Source organism: Nanorana parkeri, unplaced genomic scaffold (genome assembly GCF_000935625.1).
Source record: "Nanorana parkeri isolate BGI_ZX_2015 unplaced genomic scaffold, ASM93562v1 scaffold330, whole genome shotgun sequence".
In the NCBI taxonomy this organism is placed as follows: Eukaryota; Metazoa; Chordata; class Amphibia; order Anura; family Dicroglossidae; genus Nanorana; species Nanorana parkeri.
This window is the reverse complement of record NW_017306598.1, coordinates 628,256-642,029: the sequence shown is the minus strand read 5'-3', so window position 1 is coordinate 642,029 and position 13,774 is coordinate 628,256. Positions and strand designations below refer to the sequence as shown.

Sequence of the window (13,774 nt, the reverse complement as noted above, 5' to 3'; positions counted from 1 at the left end):
CTGAGACTTCCTGTTCCCGCATATCACTTTATTATTTCTACCAACTGTACTCAATCTTTTATCTGTTTGAGTATGGATTGTCCAATGTTCTAACATGGTATTACAAAGAATTGGAGAACTTCCTTGCTGCCCTTACACAGTCATGCTCCTGGTTTTGGCATCTAATGGTCATTATTGTTATTATAATTGGACTAATTGATTTTCAATTCCCTAAATACACAGAAGCCCGTATGAAAATGGCTTATTCTCTTTTTTTATAGCCATACTAATATGCCTTATTTGTGGTGAATAACAGAAATGACCAATTCTTATTACTGGACTTTATGAATTATGTGATTTTTTTTGGCACTAGTTGACAAGCATATGGAAAGAATCAGACATTTACCTGGAAAGTTTCAGATATGCACAATCCACCCCATTTGCCATGATTACAAGGAAAAAACTAAATTCCTACCCCTGGCTTTAATGTACTGCACATATATGCACAAACATCATGATGAAATAATTAATAAAATGTATATTATGTTAAATAGATGTATCCTGGTAATTTATTTCATAAACTGAAGTGAGGAATAAAAGTGAAAAAAGCAAAGACATTCGCATCTTTCATGTTTACATATGATATCACATGAAACATAAGGAGGATTTACGCTGTGTGTATAGATCACACCATTTCAAGCCGCCTTGCTGTGTTAACACTAAAGTCCTGTGGGGAGCTGTAGCTTCACAGTGTGTCACTGAACAATGTGAAGATAATTACAACATCCTGCATTATTATGGAGACCGTCTGTTGTGAAGGTGCAGATAATCTTTTTTAGAGATATAGAAAACTACAATGCTTTGCAAAACACTGAGACTCAATATGGAAAAAGAAACAGCAGCAAGATCGAAGAACTGTAACTCCTTCATTTCCACAACTGGCTTTTATTAGAAAATCTTGTGTTTATGAGGCTCCCTAGCAAAAAATTTGCTGTAGCACCAGGTTCTATATCTATAGAGGCAACTAGAGCTACAAGAAGTATTCTGGCGTTGTTTCAATAAAGGGGCAACAAATGCATTTATCCGAGGGTACACCAAGTTATGGAACTTGCTTTGAAAAGGCTAGAAAGTGGGTTATTTCAGCCTATTGGTGTCTAGAGATTCAAGGGATTTCTCTTGGTATTTAACTTTTTATAGTCATGAATAGTGCTTCAACCTGATTATGCTGTATGAATAAACAGAAAAAAATCTGAATAACACATGCCCGATTTTTGATCAAACCCAGCACATTCCTTCCATTATTTTTGAATGCCCATGTGTTATAGACAATAATACTACATTCAGAATGCATCTTTCTCTCACTCTTATTTATAATTTTCTTAAAATATAGTGTAAAGATACCCAACACCAGAGAGAATGCTACACTGAGGGGGTGAGGGTATAGGTCCTCTTAAAAGCAGCTTTGCACCCCTCCCAAGAGAAATAGACAGGCAATTTGGGGAGCAAATGTGGGACTGTTGTGGGATTTATAGCATGTCAGAGCGGGATAAGATTTGGGTTGGGGTGAACCATGGGTTCAATTCTAACCCACCCTGTTTACAGTTCCCCAAACGGGTTAACAAACTGGCCATATCGTGCCAGTTCGCCCACCTGAATCTCATTCATCCCATGTCACTGGGACTGGAAGTGAGGAAAAACTAAAACAGGGACGTAATTTTTGTTTCTCACGTTAGAGAGATTTCTTTTCACTTCCTGTTGTGTCTACAGGACAGGAAGTCAAAGTAAATCTCCCCAGTGGGACACAGATGGCAATAAAAAAAATCACAAGAGTGTTGGTTTTAATCCTTTCCTACTCTTTCCAAAATAAACTGACTTTAGATACATGTTAAGGAGGCCTCTAATTGGCACCTTAAGAGAAACAAATGCGCATCCAATTGAATGTTTATGGAAGAGGAAGATTCCTTAAGAACCTTTCTGGTCTAGGTCAGTACTAAGGACAAATATATTATAGACATTTCAAATTGGAAGGAATTATACATATGATACAACGTGTGCAAGTCAATTATCTACAGTGGGAAGCTTTGAACCTGTAAAACAGATTTTGTGTATACACAATGAAGTGCCCTCACTGCATGATCTGTCAGCAAAACAATTAACCCCTATAAACAAAGGCTTGACATACATAGAGGTAATATAAAAATAGTAACGATACACTCTGACAACAATGAATAATGGGCCCGATAATGGGCAAGGCTATAGCTGTATAACCAAACAATTTAATTACCAAGATGGTTATAAGCATGTTTTGAAGTACTATGTACATGAGGTAATAGCGGATGAATGTTACTGCCAAGATAACCATTTAGGATTTCTCTGCTTGACACTGTACTGCCAAGGGAAATTACACTATGTGGAATGTTAATACTAGCTTGATATGTTCATACATTTTCCTAGACGGATAAATCTATAGTAGTATGTTCCACCTCTTTGTGATATAGTTTATAAGGCTTATTGTGTGTTTTTCTTACCTTGTTTATGTTTGGCATAACTGTTTACTGTTGTATTTATTTACTGTACAATTCTTTGTCTTTGTTTAGTAAACCAATATCATATGTATTTATCATACTCTTAGCTATCTTGTCTTTCCTGCTATTCATATTTACTAAGGATTAACCAGTAGTGAACAGTCACATCCAGTTGTCATGGTTACAAGATGTGACCCCCACGTGTGTTTTTGACTGAATGTGTCAGACGGCTCTTTGCGTCAGGTTGAAACTTGGTAAATGACTGCTGGAATGTGCAATGGACTGTTATGAGTACATATATGATATGTATAAAAACCATTCCATGACAAGTGTGTGCATCTGTCATGTGTTTGTCAACTTGTGAGTCTATGTCTGAAAAATATGTCTTATGAAATGACAGATGGAGGCTGATGTTTAGCAAAAATGTTCTTACTACTGTACTTTTTAGACCTCATAAATTTAGTTGCATCTTTTGTACCTTAATAAAAGCATCTTGTATGTCCCTGATCTACTGACCGTTTTAGGATCTTTTTGCCACATTAAAATATCATAATTTCCATCTCCCAAAAAATACAAATATATGTTCCAAGAATGGAAGCAAACAGTTAAACTAAATGTATATGTTTGATTGTACAGGAACGGGTTACTGTACACCCAGTTTACAATAAACTATAAGAACAGAGATTAAAGATGAGAAAATTGTAAAAGCTCTCCAAAAAAACAGTGTTGACATAAGAAACAACAGAGTCTAATATCATCCATTACTTACTCTTTCACCAGGTGGGCCGGGAGGACCATCATTTCCTGATGTGCCCTAAACACAAGAGACATAGTATATTTTTCAGTGTACATATAACAGAGTTAAATAAATATATAATATTGGTTTGTAGGTGTTTACAGTCTATAATATTCTATAGTTTTCAGAATTTTAATATAAGCTAAAGAAAGAGTCTAGACAAAACTATTTCATTTTTTGGAAGATAAAGGAGGAAATAAAGCCACCTATTTTTCACTAAAACTATGGTAAGATATCTGTAGGATGTGCTGTAGGACCATGGACTTAATCTGGAACTTCTTGCAGAAGAGTGTCACAGAAAAGCTGGATAGAAGCTATATCTGGACATTATGAGAAGGATGTATTGTCCATCAATCAAAGCATTTTTGAAGGCTATCAGAGGGTCAAGAGGCGGATTTATTATAGATAGATTTACTGCAACATAAAAAACGTAACTGCTCTTACAGTGTCATGTATATGACTGACTGGTCTCACATGGTCACAAAATACAAAGAGATTGCTATTAAAGTGCCTACTGCTACTTCAGAATACCTGTCCATGTTTGTGCTCTTTTTGGGTATCCTGTACCCTTAAACCCTCTCTCCAAGAGTTGGGTTCAGCAATAAAAGGCAGAAAGACTAAAGTGATTTGTGTCCAACTTATTTTTCTCACCACCATACAACAAGAACTAGACCCTGAGATATAATATTAGCCTGCAACACTACTTAGGCTAGGTTCAGATATGGGCGATCCCAGGACATGCGTCCCGGGACCACATGATCGTGCACACAGTGATTGCCACACAGCCCTATTGATTTCAATGGGGTTATATCCGCGCAGCAACTGCTAATAAAAGGTACATGTACCTTTGGTTGCGATACACTTTGTGCTGCTTTTTTAGTTGCAATTGTGTTTAATTGCAGGGGCGGTATTTGTTGCAAAGAGAAGTGAAACTACAAGGTCAGAACTGTGGCAGGAAGATCTAGCTGCTGGAATTAATATAGCTGCTGTAATTCATAAGAGATGTGAGAAGCCACTATGTGCAACAGCCCACCCAACACTAATTTTCACATTTGGATAGACTAACATTTTATTTTTTTTTAACATTTACTATACTGTATTTTGATTGATGTAATATAAAAATAAAGCATGATATGTTACTGGCCTTACTCTGAGAAAACTGAGAAAAAGATGATAATTACCTTAGCACCTGGTTTTCCAGTAGGACCCCTTGGACCTCTAGCGCCCCGTGGACCCTGTGTGAGCAAATAAATGAAATCCATGAGTCTTCTTATTTACATGGTAAAACTCCTAATGTGGTCATGTTTCAAAGATCTAGGATACAAAGCAATCAATCCAGCAGGCAGTTACAACTGTGTGCAACTTAGAAGAACACTCACCGTTGGACCTCGTTGTCCCCTTGGACCTGGTTTTCCAGCAACACCCTAGTGGAACAGAGACACATATCTACATTATTAAACAGTCAGGAAGTATAATTTAAGAAACCAATGAGCCTTATGAATGTCAGACATCTTCTGTTCCTGGTTTAATTATTTGTAGATCTCCAGCTGTTATGGAACTAGACTATAAAATGTACTGTCAACATATGCACATTAAACATGTTTGGTTATATCCTTAGAATGTATTTTTTGTATTAAATACATGTATTAAATACATGATCAAAATTGCCATATTAATAGTATTTGTCTTATAAGAGCAAACACAAAGAAGAACATGCTACATGACCCAAATATTGACTGCATGTTAGTTATACAATGCAAATGTAATTTCAACTTTAATATTTTCTGTTACTTGTCCAAAATTACAATCTAATCTAGTTTATCCAGTCTAATTCTTTCATTGACATGTATGACCTTGCACAGCAGCTAAATTATATAGAGAAATATATGAATGTGTAGTGTTTTTTGGTGAAGCGGAGCAGAGTGCCATAATATTCTTTGCAAATATCATACCCGAGCTCCTTTTTCCCCATTGGCTCCTGCAAATCCTGGGAATCCTGTTGATCCCTAGTAAAAGGTTAAAAAGAGAAGGTTCATTATATATTATTCATCACAAATATCATTACCACATAAACTACCACATAACATATGTAGGGCTTAAAACAAAAAAACCTATTAGGTTTAACACTAGGACACCCAGTGAATATTTCCATCTCCTTTTTTTATATAATTGTAGAAGAAATGACAACACAAGAACAAATATAAGGCCTAGGTCAGAACTGATTATGTTTTTTCTCCACCTGCTGTCGTCCTCTCAAAGCCGAAACAGTCTTGCATTTCTTGGCGTTCTGAAAGCTCTACCAAAGATGTTATCATTACTTACAGAGGATATGGCCTACACATTAAAATGTTTTTCTTACCAGAAGTGTTCAGATCCGGAAAGCATAGAAAAAAGATTAGAATATTTCATGAAACCAGCTGCAAGTCCGCACAGTCAATTAAGGTTTTATCCTCACTGTCTCTGTTCATTTAATGATGCTCCAGAAACTCAATAAGACAAAGAGAATCTTTTCATTCTGAAGTCGAATCAAGCTCTTTAAACCTTATGTTAACAGGATTGTATTAAATAAAAATTAAAATTAAAGTGCCTAAAATGACCATTAAGAGACTTATTTGGTTTAATTGGTGACTGTATGTAAATTATAGTGCCCTTTTGGTTTCCCTGATAAGCAATCTATAATATATTTTATGCTATGTAATAGAAGTAGTTTGCCATCTGAGCAAGAAAAAAAAAAGGATAACTAAAATTCGCCATCCACACTCTTTGACACTAGCATGCATGTAGTAAGTGTTATAGAAATATGTGACTACTTATACAACCTAATCACAAATCATATTGTATTACTCTTGCAGCTCTAAACTGATGGGATGAAGCTGAAGACTGCAAACCACTGCCGTTGTCACTGCATTATTTTCAAATGTATTCAGTAAAACAGTCAAAAATCGATATTGATGCGGTAAGGGCAACACTCCATAGCAACAGCAATTACATTTTTATTTATTCTAAGTTGATTGGTAATAAAATATTCCTGTTTTCTGGTTTTAGGCTTCTGCATGTTTTCTATAATGGGGACATAAGCAGCAGTAAATATATTTTGTAGTAGAGTGGGGAAGGGTTAGAACACCTGTCAGGTTTGTATTGCTTTCAGGCTATTCAAAATATTAATGCTGATTATCAGTTTATTGGGTATAAAATGATCTCAGATGCCCCATTTATCCATATGAGTATGGATACTTTAAGAACCCATGTTGATGTTTTTTTTTTTCACATCAGTACTGCTTCTTTCAACCTACGATTCAATAGGAGTGAAAAAGCAGCTTGAAGCAGGTTGATGCAGCATAAAAAGAGGTCCACTGCTGGTCAAAAGGAGGTTAGCTGTAGGTCAAATGCACCTGTCAATTACCTATAAATGATCTCAGAAGCATCTCAAACGTATCTCAAATGCAAGTGGAATGCAACTAAATCATAAAAATCTAAATCAGTAAAGTTCCCTGCATCTAGTAAAACTGTCTAAAAATTAGCCTGTGTTGTGTTTGTCTTTTTGCATTCCGGTCTTGGAACACTTAATATTTTCTGAATAGTTTCTAACATAAAAAAGTAATGATAAATCAGAACATGTTAATTATAGATGACACATGAACAACTACCAGTTGTGTACTGAACTCTCTCTGAAAGACCAATATGGACAAGGAAAAAAGACATGGACTTTATCCAACTCATTCCCCTTTTTTCTATAACTGAAGCAGTGAATTAAACTTTGGGGACAAAGAGAAAATCGTCAGACTCGTGAGAAGAAAGTGCTTTGTTCTCATGTAAGAACATGATTGCAAAGCGCCAGAAAGGATTCAGCGTGTTGTTTTATGTAAAATAGAAGCATCTGGAGCAACCCTCCTGATGCACAGCACTGTTTGCTCAATAGCAAAATAGCAGAAAGACTTTGATCTCAGGATGTGGCAGAAAATCTCACTAGACTATTGACGAACAAACACAGAATGGAAACCAATCGATGTGACAGTCTTGGTGAAAATGAGGCAGCTTTGCAGCAGGTCAGGTGCTTGTACAAATACAGAAAGGACAAAATTGGCACAGTTGTGACTTGGTGTCGGCTAATGCTACAGAAATACATTACATTTGTAAACAATATATTCACTCTCTATTACAGTTTTTGCAGAGATCTTGATTAAAAAGACAATGCAAAACTGCTAAACAAGCCCAGGCTATCGCTAACATAATAATACTAATGCACAAATATTAAATGCAACCACTGCACTTTAGAAATTAGACATTAAAAATATATTACTATTAGAGTTTCAAAGACAGCTAAATGCTTTTCAGATCACTGTATTGTAAGAAAGGATAGGTAGATAGATAGATAGATAGATAGATAGATAGATAGATAGATAGATAGATAGATAGACACACACACAGGGGGTGATTTACTAACCTAAACACACGCACGCACCAGGTGCGTGTGATTTTCACACAGCAAAACGTATTTATCAACCAAAAAGTCTCTAAAAGCATATTTCCACTAATGCCATATATGGAAAAATCATGCACATGATGCATATATAATGCTGCTTCACAGTTTAGACAAAAATGGTTAGCTCATGCATTTACATTCCTGCATTCATCAACGCAAGCAACAAAACATAGAGCTAATTTACACAACATCACCTTGCAATTTATGCTTGGCTTTGCACAACACACCTGCTGGGTGTGTACACACTACAAAGGTGTTTAGATTCGACCCATAGATCATGCTGGGAGGGAACACACTACAGAGGTGTATACATGTTCGTGGTGTGTTTATAAGGTTAGTAAATCAACCCCACACTCTCCTCCTACCCTGCTCCAATGACGAGCCATCTCTGCTCATGTGCAGTGTTTGTGGAGAGCATGTATTCGAAGGTATCAGTATAGAGACATTTAGGGAATGAATGTTTAATCTTACCTTTGGACCCTGTCGGCCTGGGTATCCAGGCAAACCGGGAACACCAAGCTTGCCCTGAAATGCAAACACCAAAAAGGAATGGTTAGTGAAACCTAAAGCTATGACAAACTTTTATTGAGGCTCTGATTATTTTTGGTAATATAAATTATGTTCTTGAGTATTTTATTGAGCACCAAACCTTATGACCATATGAAAGAAGTAAAATAGGGATCTGTCAATGATTATTAAACAAAAAGAAAGAAACAAGGGCAAGATAATGATCTAAATGCATGTAATTCTGTATTATTTAAATATATTATATTAGTTAGGTTTCTACTGAGCCACTGAGGCAGTGGGCTTAAGGCACAAGCTTGAACTACCAGAATTAAAGCACATTACAGTCAGGTTTTAGTCTTGCTTTCTCTCGGGATAAGGGGAAAATATATTCTGAAGTCTAGATGAGTAACTTGTGGATCAGGGCTGCAAACTGGTGGTTATTAGTACATTTAAGGGATCCCCTGACTGTTAGGAAGATATGCATTGGATATGTGAAAAACATATTTTGGGGATCTCAAACAACACACTAAAACTGGGCCATCTAAGTAAAGAGGTTGAGCATATTAGAGCAAATTTAAATATTAGGTTTAGTTTGCCAGCATACGTGGTATTTTTTAAATTTCATTAGCCCAGATGGGGACACAACATTTATTAGCAAACAGATATGAGCTCATGTATGCAATTTGATATCCTCACAACTACTTGCCTTTTCACCAGCTGGACCAGCTGAACCAAGATCTCCATTTGGACCAGATCTTCCCTTTGGACCTTCAGGACCATCTTCTCCTCTTGGACCTAATGGGCCTACTTCTCCCTATATTAGGCAGGTAAGATAAACCATCGTTAAAACATATGCTACAATATATATATTTGGATGTTAAAGGGATTAGCCAATTAAAACTTTTAATCAAACCAACAGACATTTGATACAACATCGTATGTCTTCAGGAGCAAGCAATGAAAGACTGGAACAAAAATTTTGTAAAATACACAAGCCCTGCATTGAAAAGTTATACTATTCTACATGTTAAATGTTAGCCAATTAAGCTACTGGTTACCATGATGATCTCACAAAGACTGATTATTCATTAACACCTGACTATATCTTAGGATACAGTAATTCATTTATATTGTTCTTTCTAACATATGCAGGACGTCAACATTATTTGGAATGACTGTGTTAGTTTGGATTTCATATTTTACTTTTTCATTAGTTTAATGCACATAACATTGCAAATAATGTGCAAAGCAGTTTTAACATAAAGCTTATTATTTATCATAATCTGTTCTATTATTCTGGTTCAGCCCACAGGTTGAACAAAAGAAATAGAATCGTGTATACCCGATTTTAGAGTACTTTGCAAATCCCAGATAAGCAATCAGATCTATTTATAGTTCCTAAATTAGGACAAAAGTATTGATCAAGTCTGAGTGGCCCCACAGCCTACACCCAGACAAAGCAGCTATTCTAACCAAACTGACCAAACGACCAGAATACTAGTCAAAGTTTTTTTTAGAGAGGACACACTATACAACAAGATATTTGCTGTCATGATCCATGAGTACAAACTATACTATTTTGGTGATTTGAAAGGCTTTAGTGCAAACCATATCCCATGCTGAGCCTAAGAATACAATCAGGAGCGATTTTTGAAGCAGGGAAAGGTTTAAGTGTTTTATGGAAAGAAGTTGCATTTGACATAAGCTCATGGTAGAAAACAATTCACAAAAGTCTAAAGTCTGTAAAATGTCATAGACATTGTTAACTCCTGGTGTGAATGCGGGATGATTTAGTTACAGTTCTAAAATTAATATCTGTTAAAGTACTTGCTACACTGAGAAATTATGTAAAATAGGCTCTTCATTGAATTGCCACTGTAATGCAAATTTTATGGAAATGCGCATCTTAGAAATGAATGAGAAATGTGTTTAAACTACACTAAATTGCAATTTGCTGTTTTCTGAGCCACTCGCAGAACCTGAATACATTGTAAGCAATTTGAGTACTAGGAAGGGCCATAGTATCCAATAGAGCAATGCGATTTTAAAACGGGCTCAGTCACACCGTTATTTATTCTCATTTACTTAGGGGAGGTCTACAGCACAGTTGCAATGTTTATGTAACCAATCAAACCTTTGTGTTTTTGACTTGTATTTGAAAAACAGAAGCTGGAATGGATACGCATATTCTGTTCCACACTAGCTTCACAAACAAGTCAAAGTACAAAATGTAGCCACTTTATGGAAAATAGTAAATACCATGGAGCCATTCACAAATGTCTGTGTGCATTAACGCACATTTTTTTTTCCGTGCATTGAATCACATTAAATCATTGTATGCACTTGGAATGGATAACTAATGAGCCTCAACACACTTAGAGACATGCCTCCAGTATTTTCGCAGTGCAGCGCATCACAACGCACAGAGCATTCACATCTGTGCATTGTGATGCCCTATAGCGCATGTTTTAATAAAGTGTATGTTAACTGTAACAATAACCATCTCTTATTTGCACGCCATACTATTAAAAGCATTTTGGTATATCTGTTTTATAAGTGCATAAATCCTGTTGATCTTGTCAGAAATTTGAAGCTGTCCTGTGTCCCCTGCATACTTCCTGTGTTCTCTAAAAAAAAAAAGAAGATATTCACACCTCCCTGTTCTTTCTCGTGCCTCTGCTTTGGAGATGAAGGCAGTGCAAAGGATTGAGTAGTTTGGCCAAAGAAAACTGGAGAGGGTTGACACCACTGTTTTTGTACAAAAATATTGTGTTTTAGCAGCCCTCAATAGGAAATTAACAGCTGAGTGCATATCTGGCAGATCAACAGATGTTTTTCTGCATTTGCAGGGTCTTTAAAGGTATAAGACAGAGATATATTGCATTTCTTTTTTCCCCTTTAATGCAACACAAAAGTGTGAATCCAGCCTAAGTTTACATGGTGTGGCAAAATTATACTCACCCTGTCTCCCTTTAATCCCATATCACCCTTAAATCCTGGGAATCCATCTTCACCCTGAAATACAAGTAAATCACAATTAATATTTCAAACCTCTAACAACTGAAATGAGCACAAGTGTTAAAATAAACAGGTGCATTATCCATGCAGAGATGTGCGTGTGCAAGGGCTTTGGATAAGTACTTAACCTGCGATGATCAGCAAAAACATTTTCAGCAGCTGGAGATAAAGGCTACTGAATGCATCCACTGTATGATTACATATTCTGAGTTTTTTTTTAAAAAGTGCCTGTCACCTAATTATGCTGTTTGGAATATTAAGTATCCCTTATGTTTGCCATACACAGAGCAGATGCAGCACCTCAGAGCAACCCTTAAGCAGCTGGATCTTTGGTTCATCCAAAAATGAATTTCTTCAAAAGATGTGGCTGTTCCATGCACAAGTAGAGCATCCAGCCACTAAATCACTAGGAGAAGTCATTAAATACCACATACACACTTAGATGTAATCATCATACAGCCGTATTTCCTTCTATTTCACACTTAGTACTTAGTTGTTGCTTTAGATACTCTGCAGCTATAGTTATGCAAATCATACATCTGACCATGTGGGTAGCTGACCAACAGATATCGCCATATGTTTTTAATTCAGCATAATATTTTAGCATGTGTACAGTGACATTTTTCCATGCTATAAAATCTTTGCAATAATCACTGATTTCAGTGCTGATTACTAATAATTAAATGAATTATTAATAGGATTGAGTCAAGTTTACCTAAAATAGCTACAATATTATAATAGATGTTCGGTGTGCAACCATCTGTATGCATTTAGTGTTTCTGCTTTGTATCTATAGTTCACTTGCTTGCAGTATTGTATATTTAAATACATTCTGTTTTCTGTAGGATGGGTACAATGCACTGCATTGCAAACTGGCATGTGTATGTCATATGGTGAAGCCCTTCAGCACAACTTTGTTGTGAAAGGTGATCCTTTACAATTTATAAAGACAAAATGACATGTGCAAAAGGTATTTGATGAAGTGCACCGATCATCCTGGGCTGATAATTGGATGTCACAGGTAATAATACAGCTGAAAGAGTAAGTCCTTGGCTGTGCTACCTAGGACAGCTATAACGCTAATAAAGAGAGGAAGCAGTGGCAGGATTATAGTGTGTTTGCTCACATCTAATGACCACTTGTAGATGGTTCAGTACAGTAGTACACAGAACACCTGCCAGCCGCACAGAGCACATCTCAGGATTAAGTGTTATTAGCTTAGCTAACAAAGGAGAGCTCTGCTGTTTGTCTTGAATTATACACGTGGAGTGTAAAGAGTCCAACATTCCTCACATCTCTGTAATCAGCAGTCAGTGGAACTCTTCAAACAATGTAAAAATAAACTTAAGAGCACTGATGATGAAATAACAGAAATCTTTTCTTCCAGCCTGAACTCTAGTTTTAATGGATTTTGGTTTTCATTCAGTAGTGGTTAAAGAAATGGAAATAAAATTTGAAATAATTTTGAAACCACCTTACAGGTAAGGTTTATGGACTGTACCTTAAAGTGTATTTCCACTTTCGCAGGCCAAATTAGGATAACACCTATGTTATATGTGTTATATGTTCTCATTCACATTGCTTTTAAATGAATACATGGAAAACAAAACAAAGAAAATACTGCGACGTGAGAAGCCCAGTCAATGACCTGTAAAAGTCACATGATTGGCCTTTCCTCCTATCACAGATTGTTCTCTGCAGAAAGCACTCTGATTTTTTAATGATATCCATTCTCTGTTATAAATAGGACCCTGAATTTGCCTAACTTATAGTAATGATGACAGACCCTCCCACTTACCAGTTTGTTTAAGAAAAAACAGGTTAAAAAAGAACTGTAGCCAAAACTTTTTTGTTTTGTTTTGTTTTGGAGAGAGAAAGGGTGGGTTAAACCCTTGTCAGCTTTTAATACAATCTGTTTCCCATTGGGGAAGTTTTTCTTCATTTCCTGTCAGGAGGTGAGAGGAAATCCATCCAAAGAAAGGAAAATCCTTGGTGGTCAGCAGGTTCACCAGGACCAGTGTCCCCATTGGAGGAATTTACCATCTATTCCTGCTTGAAGAAAACCTACAATTTTGTAGTTTCTTTTACTTTCACCTTCAGTGATAATGACCAGGACAAATAGAGAGGGTTAATCTCCCTAATGGGGACACAGTCATTAATTTAAAAAAACCTGATGTTTTAATCCCTTTGCACTCTATCTGAAACTAAAAGAAAAAATAGTTTGGAGTTTCACTTCAGAAGAAAATCTGGGGCTGGTTTACAAAAACTAGTGCAAAAATACTATGGGGTCTATTCACTAAGCTGCCGTAGGATCTAGCCATAGCTTCAGCTGATCCTTTGGCTAGCTTCGGCCCCAGGATAGCATATGCCTTCGGCTCGACTGAGCCGCTCGGCCGACTTCGGGTGGAATGGGCTATAGTGAATAGCCCGTACAGCAGCCCTTCGGTTCTAATGAACTGAAGGGCT

At 36.5% G+C, this 13,774-nt stretch overlaps 1 protein-coding gene across 5 annotated transcripts in view; it reads right to left on the bottom strand.

The window, feature by feature from the left end:
- Nucleotides 1-13,774, bottom strand: part of COL11A1 (collagen type XI alpha 1 chain) — a 199,621-nt gene that overhangs the window by 61,394 nt on the left and 124,453 nt on the right. For all 5 annotated transcript variants that reach the window (XM_018558297.1, XM_018558298.1, XM_018558302.1 and 2 more), the window contains 7 exons: nt 11,252-11,305; nt 8,997-9,104; nt 8,255-8,308; nt 5,253-5,306; nt 4,680-4,724; nt 4,482-4,535; nt 3,274-3,318 (listed from right to left, as the gene is read on the bottom strand). In XM_018558297.1, the coding sequence (XP_018413799.1) occupies nt 3,274-3,318; nt 4,482-4,535; nt 4,680-4,724; nt 5,253-5,306; nt 8,255-8,308; nt 8,997-9,104; nt 11,252-11,305 (414 nt within the window). The remainder of the gene's footprint in view (nt 1-3,273; nt 3,319-4,481; nt 4,536-4,679; nt 4,725-5,252; nt 5,307-8,254; nt 8,309-8,996; nt 9,105-11,251; nt 11,306-13,774) is intronic.